The sequence below is a fragment of the Larus michahellis genome, chromosome 1 (assembly GCF_964199755.1).
Source record: "Larus michahellis chromosome 1, bLarMic1.1, whole genome shotgun sequence".
In the NCBI taxonomy this organism is placed as follows: Eukaryota; Metazoa; Chordata; class Aves; order Charadriiformes; family Laridae; genus Larus; species Larus michahellis.
Genome location: NC_133896.1, coordinates 34,321,592 through 34,339,976, shown reverse-complemented (window position 1 = coordinate 34,339,976; position 18,385 = coordinate 34,321,592). Strand labels below are relative to the sequence as shown.

General features: G+C 44.6%; 1 protein-coding gene across 2 annotated transcripts in view; it reads left to right on the top strand.

Moving 5' to 3' along the window:
• The window catches only part of SLC38A1 (solute carrier family 38 member 1), a 41,603-nt gene that overhangs the window by 20,337 nt on the left and 2,881 nt on the right, over positions 1-18,385 (top strand). Inside the window, exons 5-16 of one of the 2 annotated variants that reach the window (XR_012584802.1) lie at positions 3,142-3,215; positions 4,821-4,913; positions 5,229-5,310; positions 6,423-6,505; positions 7,388-7,446; positions 7,583-7,708; positions 9,920-9,999; positions 11,181-11,281; positions 14,508-14,626; positions 15,187-15,328; positions 15,437-15,534; positions 16,507-16,694. Coding sequence is in view for 1 of the 2 variants with exons in the window: in XM_074568558.1 (XP_074424659.1) it covers positions 3,142-3,215; positions 4,821-4,913; positions 5,229-5,310; positions 6,423-6,505; positions 7,388-7,446; positions 7,583-7,708; positions 9,920-9,999; positions 11,181-11,281; positions 14,508-14,626; positions 15,187-15,328; positions 15,437-15,534; positions 16,507-16,608 (1,159 nt within the window). In the remaining variant the exon portion in view is untranslated. Of the gene's footprint in view, positions 1-3,141; positions 3,216-4,820; positions 4,914-5,228; positions 5,311-6,422; positions 6,506-7,387; positions 7,447-7,582; positions 7,709-9,919; positions 10,000-11,180; positions 11,282-14,507; positions 14,627-15,186; positions 15,329-15,436; positions 15,535-16,506; positions 17,830-18,385 lie in introns of those variants that run through there. The other variant, XM_074568558.1, reaches the window with a different exon arrangement.

Genomic DNA, 18,385 nt, shown 5'->3' with positions numbered 1-18,385 from the left:
TGAAATGCTTTAAATGTTCTCTTTTATCATGCAATAATCTAGTTAAACCTAGTCCATTAGTGTTAGATTTTTTCTCACACTCTCATTCAGTGCATTTTTCCCATAAAGGTATAGTTCTGCTGTCACTATCACAGGTAGATCTTAGAACAATTTCTGCTTTACAAGTGATTAGAGTCCCAGCAATAGTTTCATTGTTTTTTGCACATGAGGAAGCACTTACATTCATTGCCCTTGAGTAGCACAGCTCTGGAGAGTTTCTAGGTTGCTTTATCCAGTATTGGCATGCACCATCTCTGAAAAGTAGAAAGCAGAGGCGGAGAAATTAAGGGAGCATTTTCAGCGCTAACAAAGCAGACTCGGCCTGATTTTCACTCTCAAAAGTTTCAGGCTTCTGCAGTGTGAAGTGTGCCCTGCCATGCACACCTGGATCAGTTCAGATCCTATATTCTTGGCATAAGACATGCAAAATAAACATGGCAATGAGTACGTACTCTCACATCCTATTTGCATAGCTTAATGCCATAGCAAGGTGTCATGCTTTCTAGGCAAAACAACTGAGCTAGGAACTCGAAGGAACTTAATCCCAGTATTGTTGATAAATACAGCCTAGACCAAAGAAGAGCATCCTTTCCTGTATGCAAAAGGGGAGAAAGCCCTTACTGCAGAAAGATGGCACAAAAGGCTTGGGAAGTCAGAGATGGGCCAGGACACCTAGGGATGGCAGGAGCACTCATCACTGCCTGTGGTTTCATCCTGGAGAGCTGGGATCAGAATGACGGATCACATTGCAAAGACATACAGGCCGGCCAAGTTCAAGGTGCTTCAGCCTGCATTTAGCCCAGCACTGCACATGACCTGAAAAACCCTGCTGAGGCACAGGGGCTTGTTAGATGGAGGCATAGTATAAGACTACAACTGAAGTTTCATGCTACTCTCTGCAGCCGCTTCTACTAGGGTTGGCTGGAAGCAGTCATGAAGGCGTAGCCTAACTCCTCCAGAGGTTTAGGGAAGGCTGGCAGACCGGCCCTCTAGGATACCCTACGGTGGCAAACCCTGTGCTCTGACATGCTCTTCTGCGCCTTATACCTTGTGAGGGTTCAAAGCTGTTCTGTGCAATAAGACAGGCAACTGCACAAGCCTCACAGGTCTTCTGGCCCCAAATCCTGGGACTCCACAGAGGGCTGTGGACAGCGTGTGTTGCAGCTGACCTGGTAACGCGGCAGCTGGGAGCAAACAGCAGTGGCATTGCAGGAACAGCGTGTTCTTCCCAGCACTGTATCAGTCCCCTGCCCTAAACTGTTTATTCTGGATTTGTTGGGGGGAGGTGACTTTTGCGTGTGCTGGTTGCTCACATAGCCAGCAGCGCTCCTTTAAGAGCGGGCAAGGGAGTGCTTTTGGGACTGCAGCGCAAGCTCCCCTGCTTCTGTTTTGAATTTGTGCAGAACGAGTGGCATGGACATTTTCATTCCTTTCCAAGGGGTGGTTCTGGCGCAAATATCCCTGTCCATACCACAGTCCTAACACAAACAAGTTTTTCATACAGCCCTAATGAAAATGCCAAGTGTCTCTGTAAGAACCCTATGGGGAGCTAAGGACAACAGATCAGATAAATACCTGGCTGCTTGGGAGTGTTATTTTTACCGCTGCAAAGGCTCCATGAGCTCAGTGCCTGAAAAACGGGAGCTTTTAATATTAAAATAGACTTGATGCTGGCATGCGGAGCCCAGAGGCATTTGGGGCTGGGAGTGAGTCAGCCCAGCGGCCCAGCGTCGGGAGCTGTGAGCACACCGTGCCTCCAGGCAGACAGGGGCTTGGCGGCTCTGCAGGGAACGAGGGCAGAAGGAAGGCTTAGCAAATCTGTAAAAAATGGAGCAGAGTGACCTCAGCCAGTACAATCTCCTTTCCCCACCTCCCCAAGGAGCAACACCCTCTGGGCTGTACAAGGAGTGTGTTGTTGTTGTCAACCATCATTCTCTATTGGCAAAAGAGAAGTTCCTCCTATCACCTCTTTATGTTTTTCCCTGCTCCTCTGGCCCCAAGAAAGTTGTGGGTCATTATTTGGCAGTAAAGTATTTCTAGTCTCAAATAATAAAAAAGGGGAGGGAGGAGGCTTCTCCTCCTTTTCTTTCTATGTATTCCTATGAAAAAGACGTGTTGCTGCCTATCTATGACAGCAGCTTGTTTTCTGTTAAATTTTAGGCTTGTTTTGCTCGGCGTCCTGAGGGTAGTTGTCATAATAAAGAGAGGAATTGCCAACAGATTGTCCGAGTGCTCTTCACACACATCATGAAAACATCATCAGGTCTTTGTGTGTCAGAGTGTTGGAGAGGAAGGCACACATGGTGCTTGGCTTAAAGACATGGAGCAATGAGCAAATGTGTTTTTATGCACTGAGCCCCCGGCACTGACTAATTATCATTTGTGCCAGCAAGTTCCCTACACAAACAGTTTGGTCATTACTTCCTGCAATTCTTCTAAGTGAAGTCAAATCATGGATCACGGCAGACCAGGAGTGACATCAGTGAGGGAACACCAGTCCCCACCTGGGCATAGCATAAGCCTTTGGTTTCTGCCTTTATTCCCAGGGGAAAGCAGTCAAGCCTTAACTTCCTTCCTCCCCCCCTCCTTGGGCACTGGGAGGCATGTAAAAAGCCATTTGGGCGCCCCTTGGGTAGCATATGAAACATGTCTGGGGCAAAGTTGCTTCCATTTGGTATGGAAGTCTTTAAATAAAGGACAACCCTTTGCAATTTTTGCTCTGCTTCCAGAAAAAAAGCTTGAGAGTGGGTGACGAGGGACATACCTGGCTCATCCTCGCTCTGATTAAATCTTAATTCCTATCAGAAAAGGCAACTATATTCGTCTTTTGATATATAGAGATGTAACTCAGTAACAGGCTGCTCTCTGCATCTCCGCTAAGTTTTACTTGGTTGAATCCCTCTGCGTGCAGAGCTTTCTACCTCCAAGGTGGTGTGGTGGAACTGCAAAAAGAATGTGAATCACATGTATTTTTAGGCCTTTTTGTATTGTCAGAAGAGTATAAAAATTATCTCGGAGTCAACGGGAATATGACCGGACGTGAAATACCGCAATGTTAGAGCTCAGCTCTTAAAGTAGGTTTTATTTTCTATTCTTTTGTAGGCTGCTCTTGGTTTCAGTGACACTGCTGTCTATTTATTCAATATATCTCCTGTTGGTGTGTTCAAAGGAAACAGGTAATTTAAAATGTTATTATACCATTTTAGTAGAATTGTAAAGAGCAAGAGGTGAAAAGTGCTCAAATAAGGCCAAGTGCTTTGTGTAAGATGGAGTTTCTATCACTTGGCTGACACAATAGAAAGGCCTAACACATTTTGGGGCAGAAACCCAGAATTTAAAAAATTTATGTCATGGCAATGGAGAACAGCATCTGACCATCACTATAAAGAGAAAAAATTAGGACAAAGAGTGAATTCTGCTAACGTGAGATGTCTTCAGTGAGCTAGAAGGAACAGGTCATATAGTTTCTTTGCATTACAAAACCAAATGCAAATGAAATATAATGAATCTTTGCAGTTTGTCCTTAATGGTTCGTGCAAAATTACTGATAGTTTTTTTGATGCAGTAGGGGGTTTCCTACGAGAAAGTAAAAGGGAACAGTTCCTCCACAGAGAGAAGTGTAACTGTAAGCAAAATATATTCTAAACGCAGAAATTAGAAGTTACCCACAGTGTTAAATGCCTCTGTGGTCTGAAGTCCAAGAGACTCTTTCCTTGGGTAACAATCTCTGAAGACAGATTTTTAAAATTATCTGTGCACAAGAACACTGTGATATTTTAATATGTCATTTGGACACACATGAGTTACTGCTATAGCATGTATAATGGCACCAACTGCCCATTTAAATTAGGTACGTATGCCTAATTGTGGACACATTTGTGCCCTGTTAGTTCTCAAAATCTAAGCCCTGGTTTCTATGCTGCTGGTACATATAAGCTCAAACTTATTGTTTATACAAGCTTCAAAGCAGAAATGTCAGCTATAAGGAAATATAGAGAAAACCAAACAATGGGATGCAGTTTAAAAATCATCTGTACAGTGTTAACATCAGCAATATTTCTCTTTCTGTTCTCATGTATCTCACCATATTCACAATGTCCAGGGTTTTTGCAGCCTAAATCACAGCCAAGGAAAAAAACATTTAACAGCAAACCAATTCATAGAGGAGTTTCTCAAGCTTGACAGATATTTAACAAGAAGTTTTAGTTATAATTTACACTTTGCCCTGCTTTTCCCAAAAAACATACCACAGTGAGAATTCACAAGTTAAGGCTTTGTCATTAGAAATTGTAAATCCTCCTGTAAACCAGTGGCTGCCCTCATTTGGATCGTTTAGTCAAAGCAAGGGAAATTGCAGAATCGCGGTACTGTGTCTGCTGTGGCCAGGCTGCCAGTCCTAACTTGTGTATCCCGCTGTACCGAGTTTTGTCTGGAGAGGAGGCTTTCTACGTCACTGGCATGGCGGGTGCAAACCCGATGGGGATACCAGAACTTAACATGTCACCAGGGGTATAGACAGATTCATTAAAGGGGTGTAATAGCCTCATTAGGAGCTTCAATTTCAGAAGTGACTGGTAGCCAATGATAACATTTATAGACGTCAAGAAAACATTCCTGCACAAGTTTCAGCCCAATAATTACAAGAGAGCTCTCTATTTACTTGCAAAGGGCAGATGTGGCTGCACAGATGGGCGTTCAGCTGAAAAGGAACCATTAGTGTTTTGACGCAACAGCTTTCGCTGGTGTATTTGTTACCTTTCTCCTCATTTCTTTTCATGCAGGCTGCATGGTGTATGAAAAGCTGGGCGAGCAGGTCTTTGGTACCCCAGGGAAAATGATTGTCTTTGGATCTACATCGCTCCAGAACGTTGGAGGTAAAGGAGATGAGGGGTATTGAAAAACAAAATCCAGGAGCATCTTAATAACGTTACAGCTACCAACCAGTCAAGTTCCTCCTTCTTTCAGTGACACCTTGGGGTCTTCATGCTCCTCAATATAGCTGTGGCTATATCTTGCATGCAGCCTTTCAAAAAGGCTGCATTACTGAATGATCAGTAGTTTACAGTCAATTAGAGTTCAGGGTCTTCTATCATCAGACGCTGATGTGGGATAAGGTTCGGGATGCTTCTCTGTACTTGTTCCACAAAACATCTTACCTATTTTCTAAACTGACTTTCTTCTTCCTCCAGCAATGTTGAGCTATCTCTTCATAGTCAAAAATGAGCTGCCTTCTGCCATAAAGTTTCTAATGGGAAAAGAAGAAACTTTTTCGTAAGTTGAATTAATTTTGGTGATTAGATCATAGAATTTAACGTTGAGATAAGTTTAAGCATATGCTTCCAAAGGCTCTTAAGTATTGGATACTCTTTAGGTTTGTCAAAGTAGATTTTCGCAGAAATATTTCAGGGGGTTAATAAAAACCAAGATAACTTTGGGAAGGAAAAGGGAAGGTTAAGTCATCAGTAGTTACTCTCTTTGCACACCAGATTTGCATGAAGAATTGTGATTTATACAAACCTCTTATTGTAGTATCCAGCCTTTTACAGTGTTAGGCAACACTTGAAGATATTGGGAACAATGCAACTTTAAGATGTTAGGTATTTCCCTGCATTCTCTAGCATCTTATAGGATCTTACCCCTGAAGCACTGTCCATAGCATGAAATTCTTAAATATTAGCATGTGACAACAGCAGAATAGTGTACTTAGATTTCTGCCACTTATCACTCCTTGACATTTAGCAGCCTCTTTAACAGAGGGGTGGTATTTCTTTATACTGGTAAATATCCTTTGCGCTAGGTTATATGGTGTGCTGTAGTGCACGAGAAGAAGGTAGAGATCCCATTCCTCAGGCTTTCATACTAAATTGGACCGAGCAGTGGAAATAGGTTGTACAGAATGTCACTAACGCTGTCCCTTCTCCCTTTTCTTGCTTTCCGGAAGGATTCAAAGCACTTTGCTAGAAGGAGATACAGCCTTGGGGTGGCTTAGTGTGTGTCAGCCCTCAGGAGCCTGGTTTGCTGCTCCAGGCACGTGCCCGGGTGATTTAGCAAATGAATTGTGGTTGTCGTAATGAATTGTTACGGAGGGGGGTGTTCTGCCTCTCAGTCCCACTCACTGATCTCTGCAGTAGGGTGATATTTTGTCTAGTGACTATGAAAAGCTGCCGTATCTCAGTCTCAGCAGTGCCATGCTTCAAGGGCTGGGTACTTAATGAGTCTATGAAGTTTAGATGTGGCCCACATCTCTCCTTTTGTAGGAGCTTGTAGGGTAAGGAAACCAAAGATAGTTCTGTAACTGCAGCAAAGAGGATGACCGAATGTGAGGAAAACTAGAGAGGGATTCCGGTGTGCTCATGGTGTGGTTTTTTTAATGTTTTATACAGGGCATGGTATGTGGATGGGCGGCTTCTTGTTGTCACGGTGACGTTTGGTATAATCCTCCCTTTATGTCTCCTTAAGAACTTAGGTAAGATGCAAATGCCATTGTGGGAATAAAATAAAGGAAGCCAGACATCGCGCTACTGACAGCCACGCTGGCAACTCCACTAGAAAAGAAAAAAAAATGGCTCTCATTGTAATCTAAGCAGCCTCCCTGGTCCAGGAATAAACTGTGTTTTGAGCATCTTGGAACAAGTAGGCCTAAATTGTCATAGTGGTTGAACTCAGTATAAACCAGCTTCATCCCTACAATTGTGGAAACTGATGTGAAAAATTATAGTTAAGAGGGTCCTCACTTCATAAAGCAATTCTATTTTAAGTGTAGCCTGTAAAAATAAGTTCACAAATTGTTAGATTACAAAAAAATAACTTATTTTTCTATCAGCATCGAAACCTTTAGTGGTGAGGTTAATAGGAAGTATTGGACTTTGAAGTAAGACATGTATAGAAGATTGCATTTTCAAATGTCTTTGAGTCCACAGTGATGCCAGTTGGTACAAAATGTATTTTTTAAAACCATGTAACAAGTTTTGGCACTGAAGTCCTGTTGGGATCTTCCTTTTGAGAAAATAACCCATAGTCAGCTTACTTGGCTCGTACCGGGAATCTGGGTCACGTTCTGATTGCAATTGCACCTTTTCAGGTTTGTTTCAATTATCACAGCCCCTTTCAAAAGTAAAATTAGTTAAACTGCCATAAAGTCAAACCAGTCAGAGCAAAGCTCAGGTCTGTCTGAAAGTTGGGAGGCTTGCGACGTGGGAGACTCACACACCAACAGGACATGCTTTTGTCCTGGCCAGAAGCTCACGACACATATTAAATGTATAATACATTTAAGCAACAAAAAGTAAAAACCAAGATATGGCTAATAAAATAATTTTGTATGAGATTTCCTTTTAATTTGTTTCAGGGTATCTTGGCTATACCAGTGGATTTTCATTAAGCTGCATGGTATTTTTCCTGATAGTGGTAAGTTCAGCTTGCTTTCTTTGTTGGATGAGAGTTACTTGATAGGATATTCATAATTTCTCTGATGTTTTCATTTTAATTTCCCTTTATTTTGAAATTATTTTTAGCAATTAGCTGTCTTCCGCTCTCATTCTAGGTTATTTACAAGAAGTTTCAAATTCCCTGTGGCGGATCGGAGCTAAATGCAACATCACCTATCCTATCAAATAGCTCAGCACATGAACATATGTGTAAGCCAAAGTATGTTATCTTTAATTCCAAGGTATGTTTCTTTTTATAATACTTATTTTTAATTCACATAATATATGCACGTACACCCATGTTGTTTATCCGGTCAGCACCACGTGGGGCCTGATTCTCCATGCTTCCACTCATGCTCCAATGGTGAACGGGCAATGGGCCTCCTTGCCCAGTCTTATGGAGATGCCGTGTTGAATGTTCCTCTTTGCAGTCTTGCTCTGCCCCGGTGGTAGACGTGCTAAGGCTGTGAGCCCAAGCTACCACCAGACAACTAACACTTTATTTGGGAGAACTTTCCTTTCCACTGCTTCTTACTGTCCCGTTCTGCAACTCCGCCTCAAGGTTGTAGTTCAGCAGAGGCTGAGTAAGCCATTCCTGCATCCAAAGCCCAGAAGTAATCCCTCTGTCCTTCTGCACACAAACCACTTCTTTGTGACAGGGTACGTGTTTCTGTAGCCATATGGTGAACTGGATCATGAAAAGGATACAGTTGAAAGCTAATCCAGCAAAAATTTGATTGCCTTTCAGCTGGATGCTTTCCTCCATCGCCGCACAGCTGCAGGAAAAGTTGTGCCAAGAGAATGCGAAAGAGCAACTGGCTGTAGCTGTGGGAGCAGGAGGATCGCTCCTGTCAGCTGTGCTGGGGCACAGTGCTCATTAAACAGCAGGGCAGGGTCCTCGGGGTGTCGCAGTCGCATCCAGAGGGAATGCATATGTATAGCACATGCATGCAAAAATTAAATTTTTTGAAATTCATCCTACCAGCTTCAGTTGAAGAAGCCAACCCAAGCACTTTTCTTTAGTTGGGGGTAGCCATCAGCTCAGATGTGGTGGGACAGACCAAAAATTAGTTAACTTGGTGTGCAATAGCAGCTTAGCTGTAAATATGTTTTAGCTAGCGTTGAAGGACCATTGTCTTCTCCTACGGTAAGGGTCAGCGTTTGCCTCAGAGTCGATGGAGGCACATCAGAAAGATCAGTCCATCTGAACCAGGCACACTGGAGCTGAACTCTAGAGATTTGCCCTTGGGGCCAACAGCTTCCCAGTCAATTTAGCAACTTTGGTGTGTGAGAGGAGAGACAGTTTCACAAAATCAGAGGACTGCTGAGGTTGGCAGGGGCCTCTGGAAGTCATCTGGTCCAACTGCCCTGCGCAAGCAGGGTCACTTAGAGCCGGTTGTCCAGCACCCTGTCCAGGAACTTCTGAATATCTCCACAGATGGAGACTCCACAACAGTAGTGCGCTGTGAGTGAGGGAGAGGAGGCAGCACAGGCCTGGGCTGAGGAGGGATCGCTGGAGCGCAACTACTGTATTTACTGAATCTGTTGGGCCTGGGGCAAACCCCAGGATGGCTTCTGTGGGAAGGGGACACCTGTGGCCAGTGCGAGCAGATCTCAGAAGGCCAGGGAGAGATGCCTGTAGGGATGGACTCATTTTGTCCTCGCAGGAGGACCTGGTTTTCATGTGGTCTCTGCTCATACCCATTCCCTGGGGAGAATGGAAGTGCTTGGGCACTGAGATCATACAGTTTGGCTGTACACTGAGGACTGAAACCCACTGAGGTTTTTGGTGGAGAAGGGGGCGAGGTTCACCCCCCTGGAGGCCTCCTGCGCTTCCTGGTGACGTAACGGTCTCTCTCTTTCCCCAAGGAAAAGCATGCTCCCTCCACAGCCCTCCTAGCCCTTTTGTTGGCCTGGGAAATGAAGGGACTCAGTCTGGTACCTTGAAATATCCATTTATTTGTAAGTTCTGCATTCCTCTTCTCTTTTCTTACAGTCTGGATATGGGCTTCCTCTTCAGGACTTCAAGCCTTAGCACCACGGGTGCGCACCCCTCTCCATGCCAAGGCAGGGTAGCGTAGCGGTGACCCACCATACGTCCCTTTTACGTGTGACGGTGTGCTAGTAACGGTGGCAGTAGCTGGGCAGGGAAACCTATCCCAGGGAGCAAAACCAGCAGCCTTGTGGCATCCAGCGCTGGGCTCTGCGAGCAGAGTCAGGACCGTGCTCACATGGCCGACGCAAAGACTTTGTCCTCCCATTGCAAGAGCGCTGCTCTCCATATTTCATTAAATATGTGCTAATTGACAGGTCTTCTACCTTCTCTGAAGGCTCTCAACATTTGGTTGAGGAGTCCAGAGAGTTGGGAGTTGAGGTAATATAACACAGATCATTTCTTCACGCCACTGGGGGAAATACTTCTTAGTTTCTTTTCTGAAATTCTCTCCAAACAGACCGTGTACGCGTTGCCCACGATTGCTTTTGCGTTTGTGTGCCACCCATCAGTCCTCCCGATCTACAGCGAACTTAAAGAGTAAGCCATTCTTTTTTATTTTTTCCAGTTAATTGTTTTGAACCGCTTTGCACGGAAAATGTTAGCACAGAGGTGCTCTGAGTCATTCGCGCCATTTGGAGGAGATGTGCTTTAATAACACCCAACAAGCCAACGAGCGTGGCTGTCAGCTAGGAAATCTGGCCTCCCAGGCGTGCCGCTGGGGCGGGGGCGAGGGAGGTTGAGGATAATGCAATACTTTGGGAGTTTTCTCTGGAAGTACACGGCAGCCTGGGGAGAGCCAAGTTGTGCCGGTTGTTATTTGGCATAGGAGAGAAGCGTGTGTTCATCTAACGGCGTTTGTTCCAGAGCAACTAAAAATCTGTTGCGGTACCAGGAAAAAAAAGTATTTTCAGGCTCGCCTGTATTAAAAGGCCTTTGCCGGTACGGCTGTCCCGCTGACACCTTTGGCTGGGCAGGGCTGTGGGGAGCTAGAGACCGGCCCTGCTGCGGCATCGCTGGTGGCCCTGGGGGGCTGCAATGGGCTGCTGGGCCATGGGGGGAGCCCCAGGGGAGAGGTCGGGGTCAGTCAGACCCATGGGTGCCCTCAGGTCCCAACCACTTGTTGGGAGCTTTGAGTTTCAAGGGACTCCAGCAGGTTCCCTGGTGCCTATTTAAGGCATTCCTGTGTGTGTTTAAAAGTCTAACTTTAGGTACCAGAGTGGGAATATTTCAGAACAAATATCTAAAAATGAAACATTTGCACTTAGCCTGTTTTACAGGTCTACAGTGGTCTGCATACATTCATTATTTTCTACTCATGGGGACACAAATGTTTCTCTGCAAACATGCAGAATGTGTTTTTTTCCTGTGTATAATTTTACTCTTTCTTTATTTTGGCCTTTTGATTTAATTACTGAAGTGTTTAAGGGCCGTCCCTCCTAACCAGGCTTCACCCTTCGTTCTGTTTAGGTGGGTATGGCCAGGGAGCAGAGCCACAGGGCGGACCCACCATTTCTTGACTTAAACCCTAAGTAGGGACCCTTTCCTCAGTCTTTCTCTTCCTTGTGCAGCTGTCAATGGATTCCTGTTTCAAATGAAAATGCATTCATGAGCCTCCCCAGAATTACAATGTTTATGCAAAGACCTAATACATTTTTAATCAACTATTGAAAAATCCAGCCTAACTATTTCTATGTGTTCTTTTTTCCTTCTTTTTCCAGCCGTTCACAGAAAAAAATGCAGTTGGTTTCCAATATCTCATTTTTTGCCATGTTTGTGATGTACTTTATGACTGCCATATTTGGCTATTTGACTTTCTACGGTAAGTATGCAGTTCTTTACCAATCAAAGTAGAAAGGGAATACATATGAAATCAATAGCATATCCCAGCTGGAAAGGAAAGTCCCATCCACTTATATTAAAATACTTTTTCAAATAATTTTCCATCAAGTTTTCATACTGAAGGTACAAATCCTTTCTTCCTTTTCCCCTGTGGATGAAAAGCAGAAGTGAAAGTAGTATTTGCAAAAGGCATATTCAAAATATGAGGGAGAGAGCTGTTTAAGAGAATTGGGGATTAGCTGGGCCCCACTAAGATTTTTCTTCCAAGGTCCTCTCCTGAATGTTGTGTACATTGGTAACAACTGGAGCATGCATATCTGCATAAAATGAGACAGATTTGAGAGCAGGTCCTAGGAAATGTGTATCAAATCAGCCATCACAGGTTTTTCATTTTCTTATTGACGCTTTCATCATAGAGGCGAAGGACCAGATGTTTTCCCACTGTCCCTAGAGCCGACCCCTTCAGGTCTCGGTTAAATAAACTGGCAGCGAAGGTGGGGAAGCTTTGAGCGTTGTCCCAGCTCAGACACCAAAGGATGGCTCTTTCAGTGTTTGAGACTTGCACCCTGTCTCTTTTCATGCATATCAATTCACTTAAAGAAACAAACAAATTAAATTATGTTGTATCGCTAAAGGATAAAACATGTATGCCCTAATGGCACAACTATTAAGTAAAATAGTATAAAAGGTTAATTTTGACCAGGAAGATACTCCCATATTCCAGTCTAATGGGAATGTTGCAAAGTAGTGTCTTTTTCCAGGGACCATTAAGGGGTTACAAGACAGATGACAAAACTGATGTTTGCCTTTTACCTCAGAGTCACCAAAAGGTCATCAGTCTTCTCCATCCTATTCCAAGTGACCTTTTTGTTACAATCTCCTCATTCATGATACCGTTCCTTGTGAGCCACGTATTGCAAGAGAAAGAAAATAAGTAAATATGAAATCTGGCTTTTTTTTTTCCCAAAGGTGTATCTATCTCCTATTTGTTTTCTCAGGCTCTCATTCTGATTATGAGGCCTTAAGACTGCATGTGTTGAAGTAACTTGAGGTCATCTGTTCTAATTTTCCCAATAAAACCGCAACTACGCTGCAAGTGACAACAGCAACAGCCGTTCTCATCCAACTGCTCCCGTCTAACGCATTTTCATAGAAATGCATCAAATTAGCAGCCCCAGGGAGCAAGTGGGTGTAAATCAGCACGGACCCCTTCGCTTTGGCAGGGAGGAGATTCTGATGTGATTGCCCCAGGGATCTGAGGAGGCAGATCCGTGGCGCTCCTCTCTGGGAATCTCCCACGCCCCTCAAGGACGAGGGTCTGGAGTCCATGGAGGAGGTAGGGGCTGCGTCCTTCTGGCCCTCCCGAGGGGGAATGGCGGAGGAATCCCTGGGGTGTCTCGTGTGCCTCTCCCCACAGCAGGCGTCCCTGGTCCCCAGCGCTGAGAGCCTGTGGGTGGAAGCTGTGCGGCTCCACTGGGGCTTCTCCGAGGGTCAGTGCCATGACAGGCAGCAAAAAAGACACTGAAGGAATATAAAATTCCTCCACTTTGATCCTTCATCCCCTCGAGACTGACGAGACCTTATCTGTCATATGTTCGCTTACAATTTCCTAACCCTCTTCTCTACCCTTACCTGGGTAAGAACAGTATTTTTATGATGGCCATTTCTTCTTTACGCCAATAGTACTTGTCTGTTTGCTGTGTTCTCAAAAGTGTTGCAGTGATGACTATATTTACATTGCAGAATTACAGAAAAGAGGTGTTTTTCTTCCCCTAAAAGGTCACACTGTGGTTGGGCTCTGTGGTGTATCTAGCTGAAAGGAAAACAGACCTTCAACTGTAAGCCTTGCCCTTCACTTCCTACCTGGCTGCAGTCCGTGAGCGGTACAGAAGTTGCAGTCTGTGCTTGCAGGAGCAGAGTAAGCTCTGTGTTGCAGAAGCTGTGCATGTGCCCGGCTTGAAAACCCCACTCCTAATCTGCAGGGAGGTGGGAGAGCGTTTTCTTTCTCCTGGTGGGGATTCAAGCACTGCGTAGGTGGTGGTGACCCGTGGTCTCTCCCCAGAAGGGCATCCTGGGGGGGGAGCGCAGGCGTTTTGCCACAGGACAGATGTCTCTGCCTCCGGGGACATGTGAGGTTTTACCAAGTGCCAAAGATTTTAAACTAGATGTGGCTGCCGAGTTCCCTTTAAGGACTTTGGTTTAAGAGGTGTTACGTTTTACCACCAGCCTTCTAAGATTAGCAGGCAGAAACAAAATACGAGCCTAAACAGGGGTAGCGAGTATGCTTTGTGGCGCGCTTAACAGCCACCCCATTAGGTTATTGCTCCTAGATATTTAAAAGCTACAAAGAGAAAAAAAAAAACACATAGGTCCCTCAGCAGCTTGGTTTTCCTGTTGGTTAGCACACGCAGACCCACTCTGCAGTATTTATCACAGCTTCAAGGAAATGTTTTTGCAGGAGGTCGTATTAAAATGTCACCAGCGCCTCCCCGTTAGGCACACATGCACAACTCCCCCCCCCCCCCGCGATTTGTCTTGGCTGCTGGGGCCGAGCTGCAGGCACTGCTGGGTGGGTGGCAGGCTCAAGAAGAAAAAACCCATGAGGGCAGCCCTAGGAGGAGCTGCTGAGGGGTTTGAGCGCAAAAGTCAGAGCGTCCCGCTGAGCGTTGACCCCAGATAGGCTTTGTTCTTGGTTGAGAACAGGGGCACTGCTTTTCGCTGGAAGTTTATTTGCTGTTTAGACTAATTTAGCTCAAAACCTCGTAGTTTATATTAAGTTCAGCCGTTGCAGTGCATGTGGTTATTTTTATATCATTTGACACTTAAAAAAAAAAAAAAAGCCCATGGAACCAATTAGAAATAGCTTATTTCACTTTACTTATTTTTTTTATATATGTATATATGTAAGCAAGCTTTCATGTATGTCTCACTGTTGTCTTTCCTACAGTGAAAATTACCTTAGACTTAGGCATGTGCTGTCTTGAATTAGGATGCATTCCTAAATCAGGCCTCCAAAGGATTAATCTGGAATAATGGGATCATTAGGATTTGGTTCAAAGTGCTGTTTTAACTCAAGAATGTTTCATTCCATACTCTTTTGTTTGCAGATAAATCACTTGTTGTTCAAGAAGGCTGTTGTTAAGCAATGATTTTTGTGAACGGGTTGCCTGTTTGCCAGAACACTTATCTTATTGTCTTTTCCATAGACAATGTGCAGTCAGATCTGCTTCACAAGTACCAGAGCAAAGATGACATCCTCATCCTGACCGTGCGCTTGGCTGTGATCGTTGCGGTGATACTCACGGTGCCGGTGCTGTTTTTCACTGTAAGTAAAAAGCTCCATGCGGTTTGGAAGTTGGTAATGGCTGTACACAGCACATTTCTTCAGACCACAGTCCAGCAGTTGCCGTGGCAGTGACCTGATCTTGAGTTACAAAAAGAGCTTGAGGTTGGATCAGTCTTTTCCCACACCAGACTCCCACTAACTTCTGGAGAAGTTCTCCCTGCAGGAAATCAATTAATCTGTTAAAATCTGTTATAATCTTAAATCTGTTTTAAATTGAATCCACAAGGGCCCTCTCTTACTTCACATGACTTCACTGGAACAGGCTTAGAGGTGAAGTACATTTTTAAGTGCAAAAGGATCCCCAAAGGCATGTCAGAAAGGGAGGAATTTCCTACTGCAGATGCTTGTATGCCTACAGTTTTGAAATATCAAATGAATTTTAAGAACTATTTCAAAGGGCACGACATCAGAGACCCCACGGTTTCTGACGGATCTATGCAGCACTTGCTGTTGCATGAAGAACTGGTTAAAATAAACATGGGAAGCTTTGAATTGGCTTACAGGCTGTACCTGACAGAGAACTCTCTCTCTTTCTACAGGTGCGTTCATCATTATTTGAACTGGCTAGGAAAACAAAATTTGACCTATGTCGTCACGTTTTGGTTACTTTTGTTCTTTTGGTTATCATCAACCTGCTAGTCATTTTCATCCCGACCATGAAGGATATTTTCGGAGTTGTAGGTACAGTATCCTGGTTTTGTACTACTAATAAAAGACTGTTGCTAATCAGCAACACAATAGTTAGCTGATGCTGACAACTAACGAAAATCATTTATTTGAATTTTGCAGGGGTCACTTCTGCCAATATGCTGATTTTCATTCTCCCTTCATCGTTGTATTTAAAAATTACACAGCAGGATGGATCCAAGTTGACTCAGAGGATTTGGGTATGCGTTCCTTTCCCGTTAATGCAACACTTTCATTGTGTTATTCCTTATAATGTGCTAGATGCAAACGTACCTAATCTGAACATACGTGTGAGCTTCTTTACGTTACTTTCCATCCTTGCTTCAGTCAGCTGGCAGCCGTGCTTGCCTTTCTCCTTTGCTTACCCTGGGGGTCTCCCACTGGAGGGGCCCTACCACGCAGGGCATCTTGTGTGTGTTCTGGGGGGCCCTTCTCTGTGGGGCGAGGGGCTTTTCCCCTGGCTGGCGAGCTGTAGCCCTCCATCCCCCTTCGGCGGCCCTTTCAGCCCAGCAAGATTGCTCTGTTTCAACACATTGATCCAGAAAGCATGCCAAGTGCTCTGTGTGTGGTATTCCTCATGGTTTTAGGGGACCCAAGTCAGACTTAGGGTGCTTCCACCAGATGGGAATGGGCCTCGGAAAGATTTCCTCCGTGCCCCAGAAAGAGCTGCAGCTAGAAAGACGCAACGCTCCTGCGTATTCCCAGTCTAACGGGGCATGCACTGGAAGCACCGTAAGGTCAGACCCTGCTCTGAGCAGACAGGCAGGAAATCCATGTTTCACTTGTGGCTTCATACACAGACCCCAAGACGAAAGGGCTGAACTCCAGTGGACACATATCTGATGGGAAGAGTACACCTATTTCTGTGAGGCTTTGAAAAGAGCAGAGCCGATTGGTCCTAAAAACAGACTCAGCTGATCCTCTTTAGGGATGATCGGTGTTTAAGTGAATTGAAAGAAGAAAAAAATTGGTTTTGGTGTTCAGCAAGTAATTATTAATGACACTAATCTCTTTAATTATCTATGGGTCTTGTCTTTACCAGAAGTGCTATCCCATTTTAGCTGATAACTTTGATACATCACCTTGTAAATCTCCTTAAGAGGAGAAGTTAACATACTTGAATTAATTGTCTTTTCTTTTTGTTCATTAACTATCTCTTCTTTTTGTTCCAGGCTTCTCTTTTCTTGGCGCTGGGGATAATGTTTTCCCTAGTGAGCATTCCCTTGGTCATCTATGACTGGGTACAATCAGGAGGCAGCACCGAAGGCCACTGAAGGTCACCTCCTTCTGAAAAGAAGACACCCCTGTTTGCTACACACCAAAATCGCAACCATCCGTTCTGTTATCTATTCCATCTTTTGTGAGTTTACTCAAATCAAATCCAAATAATGATTATCCAGTACTGAAAATACTGTTATGGGTGTATTTTCTTGCAGAAAACAGACCCATTTTTCCAACAGGCATATCACTCTGTCCCCCGATACTGAGTTATCAGATCAGCCTAAAGTCTGTGTTAATTGTCTGTGAGACTATATAAAGCATTATTCATAGAAATTCATCACAATTAATTTGTTTCCCCTCTTCTGCCCATGAATTGCATTGTTCCATTATTATCCTTAGCCCTTCAACCTGCTGTGCTCCTTTAGGCAGCAGCGCCTCTTGTTATCAATCCCAACTGGAGTGATGTCGGTTCACATCCTTCCCCACACCTTTTAGCCAAAACTCTGCTCTCCAATTGTACACAACCAGTTTGTTTGTTTGTTTGTTTGTTTGTTTGTTCTGTTGCTGTTTCGTGCACCATTTGCCTCACTGGGTTAAGTGTAGCATTCCGGATATGGGCACAAAAGGCACCACGAGAGCGTAAATGAGTGTTGTATAAGCGTTATGTCCTAAATCTGGTGCTTCTCTCTGGTGTTCTGGTGGGGGAGCCAACCCCAGGGCCTGGCTGTTTTGTGGCTTTGGGGAACAGACCTGTGTGTCTTTGTGATGGGGTGCAGGGAGCAGGAGAAGGACAGCCGCCACCACCAGCCACCATTACCCTGGCACACTTCAGCTGGAGCCTGACCAGAACTAGACTTGACCCCAAGACATCAGTACTTGAGCCTGAAGAGAAGCAGGCGGTCGGAGATTTCCATGGGAAGTCTGCGTTTTCTTCAGCACTAAACTGTTTACTAATGCCCCACTTCTCTCAGAAAAAAAAAAAAAAAAGTGGCAAGCTCCAGTTTTACCAAAACCTACGCGTTAAATCATACCTCATGCCTTTTCCATTCCGGGATTCATTTGTACATTCCTTGTAGAGACAGGCTCCTCTCTTGTGTCTTACCCTCCTCCCACTGAAGTCAACGGGGGTTTCGACAGCAGCGGGAGCAGGATTTGACTCACCCTGCCAAACTACTGCATTTCTCATGGAAACTGAAATCTTTAACATTTCTTTAAACAAACAGAAACACTTTTTATATTTAAAATGTTTCATTTACATTTCTCATCTATTCTCCATAACAATTAACAAAATTCAATTACTACTAGCAGAAACACTGTAACTTGCATCTGTTGTCCACAAAATAAGCATTTGCCTAATGCCTTATAGCTGGTGTAGAGAACTACTTGTAGAGACTCAAACGCTAAGCAGGTGATCGTTAACCATCCCGAGCAGACATCTATTAGTGCACTGCCAGCAGCATCAACGTGTTCACTTTGTGTCATTCACCATGTGAGCTAAAAAGTGTCTCAAAATATGAACCCGGCTCCCGCCGAAAGAACCGACGGCCGAAGGGAGTCCCGCTTCATGCCCCAGGGCTGAGCGATGCCCTCGGTGTGCTCAAGCCATACCTGTCAGTATGCAGTGACCCTCTTGTTCCCAGTAGCTGGTTCATTGCCGACTCCCATTGCAACTGTGGAAGGAGACTGTCATTGCCAGCTTGCTATTTTTAAGGTTAGGGATGGAGAATTCAGGATCTCGGGATTTCTGTGAGCTATTGAATAGCCTCAGTTGCCATTGCCTTGTCCTACATGGCTTGAAGTCACCGAAAGTTGAGATCACAGAGCACTTCT